This window comes from Haplochromis burtoni, unplaced genomic scaffold, assembly GCF_018398535.1.
Source record: "Haplochromis burtoni strain Fernald_Lab_line unplaced genomic scaffold, NCSU_Asbu1 Contig_130, whole genome shotgun sequence".
Lineage (NCBI taxonomy): Eukaryota > Metazoa > Chordata > Actinopteri > Cichliformes > Cichlidae > Haplochromis > Haplochromis burtoni.
The window spans coordinates 560,906-577,058 of record NW_024582491.1 but is presented as its reverse complement, the minus strand read 5'-3'; the positions used below and the strand labels follow the sequence as shown (position 1 = coordinate 577,058).

Genomic DNA, 16,153 nt, shown 5'->3' with positions numbered 1-16,153 from the left:
CACCAACCCCTGAGTCCCCGTGTTTTAACACGGCGGGCGTGATTGCGGATGCCGTGCAGGTGCGTCCGCACGGCACCGCAGACCACGCCCCACCACAGACTACAACAACTAAATTGGCCACTGAAAATGTCTGCTGGAAGAGAATAGTTTTGGTTAAGACCAAATGACAAGAATATGAGGTTAAACTGCATCGTCGCAAGAGCCTACCACCATCATTAGGAGTGATGTCAGATGTGCAGAAATTGTAACATGTAACATGTTTGTGAAGCTGAGGTGTGTTATATAGTGTTTCATAGATCTTAAGCATGAAAAGGTATTAGACATTACTTGAACTACTATGTCCTTTTTTGGACCAATGCATTTTTTTTTTTACCTGGCTTGGAAAGTGAGATGGTGGGTGAGGTCAGCTTCCGTGTTTAGCAGGGGCTCCTGGTGACCCTGTCCACGTATTAGCTGGCTTTCTCGCAGTCCGAGGCTCCTCTTCTCTATATGCACGATTAGAGAGTCCGGCAGGTGGCTCCTCATGACAAACAGTGGACTGAAAACCACCTGGAACATGGTTTTCATACAGAACAATCAATGAAAAGACAAACTGATGAGAGCAAAACTAAATCAGGAAAAATAATGATTACACCAAAAATGTAAAGTTCTTAATCTTAAGTGTTGGATAATTACTTAGTTCCCAGAGATCAAAACAAAAAGGTTTAAAATGTTCTGTAACGGTAAATATTGTAACAGATGCTCACCACTCTTTGCTGCATATGAGAGTTGGGTTCGATTGTGATGAGCGTGCACAGAACATAAAGCAATGAGCCATTAGAACAAGGCACCTGAAAGGAAACAAACTAGCTGTTAGAAGATATCAATACCAAAGAAGCCTGAAGGATTTTCAACAAACTTGACCTCTGACCTTGACTTTGATATTTGGTCATATTTGAACTAGGCTCCTATGATATGAATTTGAAAATTCTATGTCGCCTCATTCTTGATCTATGTGTTGGGTGTTCATGCCACCCAGTGGGATGATGACACTACCCCCTGAGCCTTTTATGACTGATGGGAAGTTGCAACGCTGTGTAAAATGCAAATGAAATAGAAAGCAATAATTAAGAAATCTCATAATCTCATATTTTATTCACAACAGAACACTGAAAACATTAAATGCTTAAACTGAGAAAATGCACCATTTTAAGAAAAATATTGGCTCTTTTGGAATTTAATGGCTACAACACGTCCCAAAAAAGTTAGGAGAGGGCAACAAAAGACCGGAAAACTAATTGGTACTAAAAAGAAACAGCTGCAGGAACATTTTGCACTAATTAGGTTAACTGGCAACAGGGCCGTAATGTGAGTGGATACAAAAATGCAGGATTTCTCAGAAGAAAAGATGGGCTTCGTTATGCAATCTGCAAAAAAATGCATCGATAAATTGTGTAACAATTTCAGAACAATGTTGCTCAATGTAAAATTATGAAGATTATGAATATTTCATGCAGTATCATCAAAAGAATTAGAGAATCATGAGAAATCTCAGGGAGCAAGGCAAAAGGTTGAAAATCAATAATAGATGCCTGTGTTGGTTAGGCCCTCAGGAGTAAAAAAAGGAGTGATTCTGTCATGGAAATCACTGCAGGAGCTCAGGAACACTTCCAGATTCATTTTCTGTGAACACAGTTTATCGTGCCATCCACAAACACAGGTTAAAACTCTATCACGCACCGAAGAAGCCATATGTGAACATGAGCCAGTAATGCCAGTGTCTTCTTTGGGCCAAAGCTCATTTAAAATGGACTGAGGCAAAACTGCTCTGTGGTCGGATGAATCTGATGGTATGTGGGTGCATTATTACCTATAGAATTGGTACCTTGCACATCTGGAAGGGCAACATGAATGCTAGAAGGTTTTAGAGTAACTTATGCTTCCATCCATATAACCTCTATTTCAGGGAAAACCTTGTGTATTTCAGCAAGACAATGCTAAAACTGCATATGCATCTATTACAACAGCATGGTTTCACAGTAAAAAAGTCCGGCTGCCTGCCGGTGCTCCAGATCTTTCTCCAGTTGACAACATTTGACGCACCACGAAATGAAAAATACGACCCAGAAGTCCAGCAACTAATCTATTCAGTTCCCAGACCTTTACAGACTGTTGTTAAAGGAAAAGGAGAAGCTACCCTAGTCCAACATTTTTGAAACCTGTTGCAGCCATCAAATTCAAAATGACCTTTATTTTAATACTTTTTTAATAATAATCTTTTTTTCTAATAATGGCACATGCTTGTATTTAAAATTTACACGGGTGGTTAAGATGTAAAATATGAATAAACTGGATAAACTTTAATGCTTTTGCTCCTTTTTACCCCCTGGCATGATATTTACTGCCTCCATCAATGATGTTTTGTCCTAAAAATCTTTGTTTCTTGGCTTCTTTCAGCAGTTAAATGTTAAGTCTCCCTAAAGCCCTGCAACACAATACTATGGCTGTGAGGACTGACAACTGTTAGTGCCAGATAGTGGCCCATTACAGTCAGTTAAATCTTTGCAAGATTTAAAGGCTGAGAATGTGCCCACCAAACACTAAGCACTCTTAATGTGTCACTGGTGTTTGTCCCATTTACTCTTCACTCCTCATTAAAGTCTTGGGATGCCAAGTCACATTACAAGCGGTTTAGTTTATGACAGCCTGGGGACTTCATTTACTGGTAGGGTCAGCAGAGCAGAGCAAAGAGACAGGGTGAACATTCAGTTTTAATATACAGACCCTTGCAAAATAGACTTATTTGGATGAGGGAGTAAAACTTTGGCAAACAGATGCTCTACAGTGATCAACTAAAAGATGCTCACCACTGGGATAAAGTCGCGATGACCTTCTGTGCTTTCTCTAAAGCTCACGTTTAAAAAATGTTGAAAATAAGATTTAAGGATGAGGAAGATGAGATATGAAAAAGGAGATACCTCAGATGGATTACAGATACAGGGAATCATCAGGCAGATTTAAAAAAAAAAAAAAGAAGACAAACACTGAAAATGGAGGGATGCAGGACAGGTGGACAGGCTTGATGCCAGACGATGAAGTAAAGAAAGGAGTTAACTAGAAGATAGATGAGTGAGGCAGTGTGTGGGCGAGAGGGTAAAAGGCAGGGAGGAAACATGCGAGTGAAATAGCAGGAGACAGGCACAGATAGAGAGATCTAAGAACCCAGCTACTAGTTCAGGCAGCTCTCTCATTTGGAGCCAGCCATCCAGATGTGCAATGAATCGCTGATCCTACGAAAAAAGATAACAGTGCATGCTGGAGTGCAGTCAGAGATGTTCAGACCCCCTTTTCCAAAACACACACACATACACAGGAGCTGGAGTGGTAGATGGCTAGCTGTTAACAGCGTGAGGCTTATAAATAAAAAAGAGAGAGGCAGACAAAGAAAGACAGTTCAACAAAAATAAAGAGCAAATACAAGAACAGCAGGGAAAAAAGCACAAGAAAAATAAAGAGCAAGCGCAAGAACAGCAGGGATGGAGCTGGCGCTTATCCAGTGGTGTGAAAGTGCCTTCAAAGCCTTTCCCTGTGCCCACATATCAGCTAGTGTTTCCTGTCTATGGTTAACGTTGTTATGAGAGAGCATAAACAGTATTTTCTACCTCTCAACATGGCTGGGTTATGGGTTGCAGGGTCTTTGTAAGCCTATCTGAGGGGAAGATCTCAATCTGTTCTCTAACAGTGAGTAGCAGCATGGAAGCGCTGCCACTGTGGCCACCCAGGAGAAGAGGATCCGGTCACAGTTGGTGGTCCAGTCACTGGCTCCAAACATGTTGTGTGGATGGAGAGCCAGTCAGAAGTAGTGGTGTGAGCAATGTGTGAGAGAAACTTTGTGTGCACGGCTAGCACATTCAACAGCTTGCAATTGGACACACACGCGTGCTCCAGGCACAGTGGAGCACGCGTGTGCATTTTAATCTGCTAGTATGCACACGCAACAAATTGTAACTGATGTAGCTTCTGATCGTAAAGACATGTACAGACAAGACTCTGGGAAACTAAGTGGGAAGCTTTACTGGACATGTGGAAGGCTTACTTAAAGTTCTACTTGTGTTACCTGTACAACAAAGCTGCTGCTGCTCTTATCCCTCCGTTCCAGCTGAACATCCTGTGACCACTCATCGTCTCCTCGAGCCCTTACACACAGCTCTGTCATCTCTGCATCCTCCAGCACATAGGATGGCAGCTTGGCTCCTGCTTCCAGGCAGTCGCAGTATTCCCTGACTACCGTCTGGCTATCGGGCCCCACGTAGTGCTGCACCACTCGCAGCTCAATGTCTTGAGTCAGGTAGCTGCACATGACCTGCCGCCCACAGATTATTACCTGGGGAGAGGGTTGTATGACAGAATTGTCCAAATTAGAAATAAAGATGTTTAGTGCCTTATAATTAACTTCTATAATTATGAGATAAGTTTTACAACATGTCACTGGGAATGTAGGAAAGTCACGGTTTTCAAAAAGACGCCTTCCAACTAAGATCAGCTTTGACTTCTACCTGAATAATTTCCGATTCCCAGCTGTTTTATAAAGCATAACTTTCCTCATTGCCTTACAGTTTAAGATCACTAACAATTCATATACATCCCCCATTTTTACAAGTTTTTGGATGTTGTACTAAACAGGAATAAAAAAAAGAATGTAATGATAACGTCAAAACAGAGAAGTTAAGAGGTGTGTTAAAAAAACTTTCTCTTTCTTGCAGTATTTTTACTTTAAATGATGTGTAAACCATTGCATTCACATCTTAATTTGCATTTTATTCCACATCTCAAAGGTGACACACAGACACACACCCTTACATCAGACAATCTGTACTGAACGGAACGGAAATGACTTATGTGTGAATCAATGTAAACACATATGTGCACGCGCACACACACACACACACATACTGTACTCTGAGTGTGGAACATCTTATTGTGCTTTTTAAAAAAAACTTGTAGTATATGCATGTGCATGGAAAATCTGGACTCCCAATTAAAAAAAATAAAAATCAGTGAGTTTAAAAAAAAAAACTCAATCCGGTTGAGTTCTGACTGGACCAGCGATTCTGTTCTGTTTCACTCCGTCTGTAGATTGACCTGTTTCATGACCCAATTTGGGCCAAGCTTTAGCTGTTGGACAGATGACCTCACAGCTCACTGACTGTAAGGTGCCCAGGTCCTGTGTCCACAAAATAAGCCCAAATCATCACCCCTCCACCACTGTGCTTGACAGATGGTAAACCAAACACAACCAAATGTGTCATCCTGGGCATTGGGACCAGACATCTCAACATTGGTCTTCTCCGTCTAAAGGACACGACTCCAGAAGTACTGCAGAGTGTTCAAATGCAATTGCTACATAGTAACTTTGCTACCATGTTCTTTTTCAGAGAGAAGAGGAGAAAAGAAGAGGCTTTCTCCAAGCAACCCTAACAAACAAACCATACGTGTTCAGTATTTTTCTAATTGTGCTGTCACGAACTTTAACCTTTAACATGCTAATTGATGTCCGTAGAGTTTGAGATACAGCTTTTGAAGGTTTTTTGTAGTTCTTCAACCACTGCACTTGGTGAATTTGCTGGGCTGTCTGCTTCTGGGAGGATTGCAGCAATGAATGCTTCGGAGCTGCCAATGATCAGTTAAACAAGACCATTTAATTAACAGCACATGGCTCGTAAGTCCTGTGAAAAACTCTCTTTTCCATTTAACTACAGACTATCATATCAGCACATACCAAAAATGAGAGAAAGCTGGTTTCATAGAAATTTTTTTTTGTTTCACCTCTCTTTTTGAACACACTGTAATGGAAACAACATGAAGCTTTACTCACTGTTTCCATGTTAAAGATGAACCACTGATCAAAAAATAATCAATGGCTTAAGTGATCCTGACAGTAATTTTCAGTAGCAGGCCTAATGCACGTGCTTTTACAAGTGTTCTCCCAATCACGCATCCATGTGCAGACGCATGTGGGCTTGTATGAGGGAGATTAATATAAACTGCACTTTATAAACTTTTCTAACAATAGGTGCCAATATGAACACTAAAAAGGTGACAATGAAAGACCATAGAGAAGCAAGAAAGAGGGTAACGGAGAGGACATGGTGTGGCGCTGAGGACGAACCCCACCCTCCCAAAAGAAAACCCAGACTGAGGTATACTCATGCGTTTCTCTGTAGTGGCAGCTGCCGTCCCGTTCTGGGGGTTTTGTTGTGAATTGGATATGACCAATGTTCATACTCTATCACTGCATCCAATGGAAACAAGATGTAATCAAAGTTTGGGACAGATGGTAGAAGGAATGTGAGAAGCCGAGTCTGTTTTGTCTGGAGGATGAGTGGGAGATGTGTGTGACACTTGACACTGTTTACATAACAAAGTGTCACAGCTACAATCTGATGGCATCTCTGCATTTTCAGGAATATGAAGACTCTGCTTTTTATTTGTGGAAAAATTCCAGCATGATTCATTCCTTTTCTTAGAGCGAAAAAAAAAAAAAAGACAGTTGGTGTATGTATTTGGTTTATGCTGGTTTATGATTTGCTGTGATCTTCTCTGTGGATTGATGGGACACATTGTGTTTTTGGATGGCTTAAAGTTCATAAGCTTTTGTTTTATTGCTCTAAAACAGATTACAAAAACTGACAAAGACAGTCTGTTGTTAGCTAAGCAACTACTAAATCATAACATACAAAAGCAGGGGAAAAAAAGGAGATTAAAAAGCACTCATCCTGAAATGAGTGCTGGGAAAAAAGCCAGGCTTTTGTGTCACATAGAAGAAATCAACAGGCGTAATGCAGCAAACATGTTCCTGCTTTCAGTGTAAATGTTTAACAGGTTAGCAGCAAGATAATCTGCAGGATCCCTATATTCTTGATTATGTTGAGAACTCTGGTCCTGTTTTGTTACTGCGGTGTATCTGGGCCATAAATCATTGCTTGTCAATTAGAAAGAGTCTTGCGTCTGGAATCTTCTACAAATTAAAATCTGGGGGTTGGTAATGCTGTTCACCATCTTTCCTTTTATCGCTGCAGTTAATTATAAAGATCTGCTAAAATCTATTCACATTAACTCTGATCCAACGACAAGAAAAGTAAGATGTTTAACTTTCTGGAAGCCTTTGACCTTCATCGGAAAATACCCGCCGTAACAACTACATGGCCAATGAGTAATATTTCTTTTATTTCAATCTTTACAAACAAAGAAGTCAGTAAAGGAGTAATTACTAAAAAGTGACAGTACCTGTTTCTGGACACCATTGAGCTGTATGACCTTGATGATGAGAGAGGCGGTGCGTCCTTTGTACTGAATGGTCCTAAGCAGAGTCCCTACGTTGTCCACGCTGAAGGCCTCTGACCAGCGCCAGTTCCCCCATCCTTCGATGCAGATGTGCAGCAGCTGGAGGACAGCACAGAGCAGAACATACACACAAAAACAGAGACAGAAGTTAGCAGACATCAGAGGTTAGCCTTCTTGCCCTTTATTTACCCCGATCAAAAGGCAAGTAAACAACAGGACTCTGTTTGGGAAATTCTGGTAGGGGGGGAAAAGAACAACAAAGTTCCTGTTTACTGTTGCCGAACAGGCCTGCTGCTGCTGGAAGCACAAATGGAAGGTCGCACACAATAAACTGGCTGGTGGAAAACAGCTGATGTGGAAGATTATTACAGCAGTGTGTGTAGTGACCAGATTGTTTGTGCGTGTGTACTTGTGCGGTTGAATGTGGAAGACTCTTTTCTCCACACATCTAAATAAGAGGCACATATTTTGGCCCCCAACCATTTGAGCTGCATATCCATCACTTCAGTGTGGAGCACATCCATGTGTGTGGTTGGTATAAACACACAGGCTCAGGATAACAGTAATAAACAGATGCTTTCCTTTCTTTTGACAGTCAAACAACTTTAGAGTGGTGACAATTTCCCCCCAACCATTTTCCCCATAATTCCTTAAACTGTGCGCCTCGACATGGTAGCGGGGCTAAAAATATGTAAAGAGGCAGCCCGAACAGTGCTGTTTTGCTTTCACCGATACACAAAATACACACTGCAATTAGCTGACTGGGTTTTAATTAATGCATGATGCAGTGATGCAGCATTTACTGGGTGCTGCCTCCACCTAAATCCACAAACATTCAGTACAAAAACCAAGTGGTCTGGCCAAATGCCCATCACACCTGTGCTGCAGTGAGGTTATTCACAGACCATCTGTCCACTTCTTATCTGAAGTTGCTCAAAGCTGCATGATAAGGAAACTCCTTTGTCAAACAGTATGATTCTTCTCATGAGATTTTGGTCATAATACAGGAGCAGAATCATAAATACAGAAGGAGATCTAAAGCCTTTTCCCCTTCCCGAGGCAGGGGGGCTGACTTTCTACAGCACCGAAACTCTGTGTCAACCCTGCTGCCAGCACAACATCAAACTAGCAACAGTTGAAAAGGAAGGGGAGAAAACATGAGAAAGACAAAGCATGTCATGGGACTATCAAGACAGATGGGGCGGGGGCAAGCAGCAGAGTGAGATTCGGGGTCAGTGATCCCCCAGAGGAGTAGCGACCAGACTGAAACACTGAAAATTTGAACATTTACACTTTGGGTAGTTGCTTCAACATGCTGAACATTTACTCAATGTGTTTAAAGAAAAACAAATTACTCCTGAGGTCAAAGGGCACGGGGGGACCTTGGTCAAGACCTTATGTGCTTCTCAGCACTGCAGTCTTTTCTTAGCGTTTGAAGACAGATTTCTTTACAATAACATTCTTAATCAAACCCTGAATTCACTCTCTACAAGATCTGTCATCCTCGCTGTCAGCTGCGTGGAAATGAGTTACATTTCTGAGATCTCCTACTTGGTGCACGTACTCAGAGGGGTCTTAACAGCCAGGTGGCAGAGGTTAAGTTTAAGCCTTAAGGTGGAGAACTATATTACCGAACCAAGCCTTTACTACATTACACACAATTTCATAATCAAGCCCAGCTAAGAATATTGTGATCTGAGGAAAATTGAGAAATGAACTGTAATGTGTTTGGCATTCTACTCCCATGACTTAATACTGATACCTTTTCACTTCAAAGCTCACCTCAGGTCCTACAGATTAGAACTCAGTATTTATATTATAATACTTTCATTAGAGTAGACTGGTGACAATAATGGCCCAAACCTTGCAAATCTTGTGATGGTGAAGCCACTGGAGACCTCTGCCGTGCGTCAGCACCATGTGTGAGGATGGATTTGCAATTTCAACACTTCTCTCTGCTTTACCTTCTCTGTCCCTTCCTCCCCCGGTCTCTGTGCACTTTATCATGCCTGTAGCTCAACTTGACCTTTAAAGAAGAAGTCATAATAACATTTCTCCTCAGACTTCAAACAGTTACTGCTGCTTTTGTTTGAATTCATCATGTCTCTGACTCAAGCAGTAGAAGAAAAAAAACCCCAGCAGTGACACATATGAACTGGATGTGTAAGGACAACAAGAATGAAAAATAAGAAGTTGTTTTGCCTCTCTGTGACGTATTCAACTGTTGTGACACAGAAAACCCAGCCAGCCACATGTGACCGATTTATACACGGATTAAGCCTCGCCTTACACCAACGGTGTTCAACTGAATAGAGACTCAGCATTTATGGGGAAAAAAAGATTTTATTTAAGGCAAAAAATTTTTTTTATTAATCATACTGTTCTTTAATTGGTCAACTTAGCTTAATAATTTGATTTACTTTATGTATCGTTTTATATAGAATTTTATTGGTACACATACTGTAGGGAGCAAGGTGCAAAATAAAAGCAAAAGACGACTGTAACACGTGGAGATGACCCTAAATAGAGAAAGAGCTCATCTTTTATACTTTTTTTTCATATGAGTTGTGGCAACCCTAGGCATGTTGACAAACCATAACAACTGCTTTATAATTTGAAGATCTCCGACCTCACGAAACAAAATGATGACATACACCCCAGGGCTCGAAATGAGAGAAAAGTCCAGTGATGCAAACTGACAAGACAAGGCCGGTATGCCAAGGTGAAATGAACTGACAACTGAGTAAAAGTTAAAGGGTCATTGTTAACCCCCCCCTGACATGTAACTGTCTCTTATATCTATGTCAACTCTACAAAATATCACACAAAAACCAGAGGTTGTGCTGTAGCCTTCAGTTAAATATGAATCTCATCTAGAAATAAATATTTTAACAAGAAACTCCAACACTCACTTTCAGCAGCTGGCCCGAAGCAGAAGATTTTTTTTTGTCCAAAAACAACTGAAGACCCATTTATTATATTGTGATAATTCCCCAAGATGGGTATTGAGTGTGAAAGAAATGTGAAATTGAAATCTCACCCTCACTTCATTTCCCTTTAATCCTCAGGGGGAGAGTGTGATTATGGCTGATGATGGACACTGCTTCACTCCAGCACATTGGAAGGCTCCAACTATGCTAAAAGAGTGATCTTCATGGGAATAATTGAATGTTTGCGGATGTTAACAAACTATTGCTGTTTTCTGACAGCACTTTGATGTACTCTAAATATTCTGCCATGTGTCACTTATGGTGCGTAGATTTTAACCACGGTAATGTCTTGTTTTTTTTTTTGGTTTCCAATAATAACTCTGGCTTCAAGTCACAACATAATCAAAATACAAGCAATTATCCAAATTCCTCAAATTTTATTTGACTTGATAGATAAATAAAACACTTTAAGTAAACATATTTTCTAGTCATTAAAATAATCAAACAATTACCTGTGTTGACTGTTTGGAAATTACTGTAAGTGAGTCATATGTCTTTAGGTCTGACAGTACATCCCGGTTATATCAAAATGATGAGTGACATGTTTGTCCAAATATGCTAATATAACTTAGCAACCGATTATTCAGCTCGGCTCCATGGTGATGACTCATCTGACAGATATTAAAATAGGTTCAGTCACTCTTGCTTGAACTACATTAACTCTGTTTTTTACTCTGACATCTTCAATCATGCCGCTTAAATGTTTTTGTAACTGAGTTGTACTGGTCAAATATGGTTGTTCTGGATTTTTCCAAAATGACCACACTATTTGGTGATGTCTTACGATTTTTGGGAAGACTGAAACGGTCAGGCTTGGTGAAGCATTTTTGGGACATGACAATCTGACCATCTTCTGTTCGGTGTTTTCTTTTCTGCCTTTTTTGGAAACTTCAGTGACAGACTGGCTACTTGCTGTGTGGGATGTCACTGTTTCCCCATATATTAAAGCTGAAGTTTTATATGGTTTATAAATGATCACCTCACCACTGTTTACTTACTTTACCACATTCAAGAAAAAAAAACAAAACAAAAAAGAAGATTAAGCAATACATTCCATCCAAAAAATCCACAATGAGAAGTGCCAGTGCCTCTACACTGAACCGGACTTTCGGGTTAAATCTACACAGGATTCAACCAAAGTAAATATACAGTGAGGTCCAGTGATGTTCTACCAGGGCAAGCAATGCAGGAGTGCTTGTCCGTTGAAATTTAAAAACATTTAAAATCACCGTCATTGTCAAAGTCTACAATCTAGAGACACCTGGAGACACAGAGACTGATATGGGCTTGTATGACTTCCAGAGGTATAACGCTACTAGACGTCTGATAAAAGTGTCAGGATCAACTGTTAAGTGTACAGGGCCATATTCTGTGCTCAGATTCATCCAAATGCTGCAAAACTGATCAGACAGCTCTTCACAGTGCAAATGGATAATGACCCAAAACTGCAAAAAAGACTCAAAAGTTTCTAAAGGCAGGGAAATTGAGTATTTTTCAATGGCCAAGTCAGTCACTCAATCTCAGTCCAGTAGAGCAAGATTTTACGTACTGAAGAGCTAAAGACAAAGAGACCAACAAACAGGCAGGAACTGAAGGTTGCCTAACTGAAGGCCTATCCAAGCATCTCAAGGGTGGAAACATCCCACCATATCCATGGTTGACAGACTTCAGGCAGTCAAAAACCACAGTATTAAATCCAGTCCTTATTTTTAAAATGACCTCAGTTCATCTGTTCTATTCATTTACTGGGAGATGATATGTAAAATATCAGTACATTTTTTAGACATTTGAATTAATTAATGAATTTAAGCTGAATTTGGTTTTATAGTGAACCAGATGAGTATGGTAACATTAGCAAATATCTTGCGTTGAAGTAAATTCCCTAATGCTAAGTCAGTGCAAGTTCCTTTTCTGTTTTAATGCCACAGATGGCCTGCATAAAAAAGGCTTCAAAAACTTTAAAACAACAGGTCTTCACAGGCACTGTGCACCCACTAAACTTAATAACGGTGCTTTGACATATGTTTTCAAAACAAAGAGTTTGGTGAAATTATGACTAATCTGCAAGTAACAGAGAGAGTGGACAGAAGGATGAAATTAAAAACCACACATAATATCACTGAGACCAAGTATGGTCTTAATACAAGATCAACACCATGTAAACGTTTTGAAATCACATCATCCACATTTTAGATTACCATGGAAACTAGATGCAGAAGCCAAACATATGACCAACACATTTAGTGGTGTTAACTTCTGAGAATTACCACCCCCAACTTGCTAAACTGTAAATTATACTCAATGAGTCAATCAAACCATCAGCCTCCCTAATGGGAACGATGTCATGTCTACTGCCCAGTTCATCGCTTAATCTTTTCCCAGGAGAAAATCATTACCAACAAACTTTCCTGTAAAAGACAGTAACAGATCTGTCAGTCACAGCCAAAGGACTGACTGTTAACTTCCTGGTAAACACAGACTCATTGCGTACCTCATATGGCAAACACTCAAGTGTCTGCTTTGATAATGTGGGTGTCAGGACCAACATAGGAATCAATGGCAAACACAAACGGTAAAACATACATAAAATCACTCTCTCTGAGAGATTTTTAGAGAGACATTCACATGAATGTGCACACAAAAACACCATATACCCTATGACCCATGCGCTACTCTAGACAGAATGACTCACTCTTGCCACTATAACCACTATCTGTCTATTGTCCTCAACAGGAATGTGCTTGGGTGCACACAATACAAATTAAGTCTATGTCTGCAGCGGAGATGCAATTGGCATTCTTCGATGCTACACAGACAGGCTGACAAAGCTGCAGTGGTCAATGGTTGTCTCCCCATTAATGCCATTCCTTTATTTCATCTCTCTCAGACTATAATAGGAGATTTGAGACATGTGGAGCAGAGGTATCAACACCAGTAGCTTTGCACACAAGGTTCTATAAAAGGCCTGAGGAAGCTGCGGCATGTCTTAGATGGCTGATTAAAATCATGTGAATTCAATGTCATGTGACAAAAGTTTAAAAATAGCTTGACAAGTCTCTGTAGTGCCTATCTTATTTAATATAATACAGACAGAGATGAAAAAAGAGGGATGTGGAACAGAGGCCCATCTTGTCTGGGGAAATTACTTTGGGACCAGGGAGCTAGTTGGCCACCTAACAAATGAGAAACAGGTTTCTATCCAGACAACAAAACAAAAGAATACGTATTACTTTACCCTTTAAAAAAAGAATATGTATTAAAAGAGAATTACGACAGCGAAAGACACAACAGCATCCATGCCAGGGCAGTGAGGGCTAACCCATGTAACATGAGGGAATTATGGTGGCTACACAGCTGTCTGTAATGCTTCTCTCCTCCTTGGCTCCCTCTTTCTGACAAAAGAAGCAAAGCAGCACAACATCAAAGCTCAGATTTGCAAGTCTAAGAAGCGGTTTGAGAGCTCGAAGAAGCTTCAGAGAAAAGACACTGTGTGGGTCCGTGGTTGACAGAAGGGACATTAGGAGATTTATGCTTGACTAACATACTTCAATAGTTTTCCCTTGGTTTTTTACTAAGGCATCTTAGACATGCAGGGCCTCAAGTCTCCAGGAGATGCAGACACGGCAAGTGCTTGAACCAAATGAAGAGAACTGACAAAAGGAGCTCTGTCTGAGAGGAGGATAAAAACCGCACAGCACTGGGATATGTAAGTCAACGTTTAAAAACCCATCAGCAGGACATAAACCTCAATGTCTATATACACTCACTGGCCACCTTATTACTTAAAACTGCTCATTATGATAAACATCTTATCAGCCAATCATGCGACAGCAACTCAAAGCATTTAGTCATGTAAACATGGTGAGGCCAACCTGCTGGTCTACTGCGATTTTCCCACACAACCAATTCTTGGGTTTACAGAGAAGGATCCAAAAAGAGAAAACATCCAGTGAGCGACGGTTCTCTGGGTGAAAAGAGGCCTTTCCGAGTCTCAGGGTCTTGAGTGATGTGTGTGAGGCCACTTGGATAAAACAGCCACGCAACCCAGTGGTGCTCCTGTGGGACTAGCCATAAAGCACTAGGTGCTGTCCATGGTGCTGAACCCAGAGCAGCACCAGAGGGACCTTAATAATCACAGTCTTCACCTGCACCTCCCCTATGGTCTGCTTTAGTAGAGAATCAAGAAGAAGGCTGGTTCAGGAGCATTAAGCACAGAAAGAGGGGCTAACTGAGGTCAACTCTTTTAGGACAGCTAACCTGTCTGGAGTGATGTCCTCAGCATTGAAGAGCATATTAATTGGATGACGTCCTACCAAGGCAGCACAGTGGCACGGTGGTTAGCACTGTTGCCGCACAGCAAGAAGGTCCTGAGTTCAATTCCACCATCAGGCCGGGGTCTTTCTGTGTGGAGTTTGCATGTTCTCCCCGTGTTTGCGTGGGTTCTCTCCGGGTACTCCGGCTTCCTCCCACCATCCAAAGACATGCAGCTTGTGGGGATAGGTTAATTGATTAATCTAAATTGTCACTAGGTGTGAATGTGCGAGTGAATGCGAGTGTGAATGGTTGTCTGTCCCTATGTGTTAGCCCTGCGACAGACTGGCGACCTGTCCAGGGTGTACCCCGCCTTTCGCCCTATGACAGCTGGGATAGGCTCCAGCGCCCCCCGTGACCCTGAAAAGGATAAGCGGAAGCGAATGGATGGATGGACGTCCTACCATGGAGGCCACATAAAACCAATACTGTTAGTCGTACAAGTGCATTCAACCAAGGAGCTGATCAAAATAACAAAACTTCGTTTTAGTGCCATTTTGCACAATTACTGCATCCAAAATGTTCCATTTCTCTAGTGAAAAAGAAAAACGAACTGGGACTTGAGTGAGGAGGTTTCATTTGGTGTTTTGAGTGTAACACTAATTACATTTTTGTTTAAGAGAAGGATTTAACGATTCTGTAATGCTTTAAACAGCATTTTAGTGTGGATCAAAGATCAAAAGACTTTTGATACACTGTCAACATTTTTAATGGTTTATATTCTTTATCAGTGTTTAACTCCACTGTCTTGTATCCTTTCCACACCTTATAAAAACATCAGCTGTGGTGAGGAACCCTATTCTGTACCTGAAATCACAGCACAATGGCGGCTGGTATATTTGTTAAAACTGGGATCCCAAGTGAAAAAACTCTGTCATCAACATGTAGCCCAAGGTAATTGAAACATACCAACGCGTTTTTCATGTGATGATCAGTCAGTAACGGTTCTGCTGCACAAAAAAGGGTTGCACGCCATTGCTTAAGAGCCTTTGTTGTCATTTCAAGGCCCAGGATTTGATGTAGAGGATGATATAATTGATATAATTTGTAAACTGCTAACACATTGGAATGTTAAAAAAGATTTACAACAGAGATTCCAGCAGCACAGTGCTCATCAACATGGTAATTAAATTAATGTCTTAATATCAGAGGAAAAGCTTCCTTTGGGACAGACTACACAGGCAGTAGAATTATACAAATATACAGTCTATACACAAAGAGTGTCATGAGAGACATTAGCCTACATGAGTGGAATCATAATAAAATCTCCAAGAGTGTTAGTAAGAATGCAAAAACAGATTCCCCTAAATCCTTGCTTGAATTTGGAAGGAAGAACAGGAATGACATATACAAAGACAAAAAGAAAACATGTGGTGAAGGAGAAGTCCGTCTTCACTGTATTTCTCATGAAAATCTTGACTTTGGCAGCCGTGGTGTAGAGCTGATGAATGTAGTACTTTTTTCAAGTTGAACGGAGACCAAAAGGTGGGTTGCAGAAAGCTGATAATGATTCCCCAGGATATATTCAA

The 16,153-nt window shown here is 40.8% G+C and overlaps 1 protein-coding gene across 3 annotated transcripts in view; it reads right to left on the bottom strand.

Annotated features, from left to right (window-relative positions):
- Positions 1–16,153, bottom strand: part of LOC102299397 (vacuolar protein sorting-associated protein 13B) — a 306,909-nt gene that overhangs the window by 30,379 nt on the left and 260,377 nt on the right. For 2 of the 3 annotated variants that reach the window (XM_042224168.1, XM_014336109.2), the window contains exons 47-50: positions 7,267–7,422; positions 4,097–4,363; positions 747–830; positions 109–549 (exon numbers count right to left, since the gene is read on the bottom strand). In XM_042224168.1, the coding sequence (XP_042080102.1) occupies positions 370–549; positions 747–830; positions 4,097–4,363; positions 7,267–7,422 (687 nt within the window). In that variant the 3' untranslated portion in view covers positions 109–369. Of the gene's footprint in view, positions 1–108; positions 550–746; positions 831–4,096; positions 4,364–7,266; positions 7,423–16,153 lie in introns of those variants that run through there. The other variant, XM_014336114.2, reaches the window with a different exon arrangement.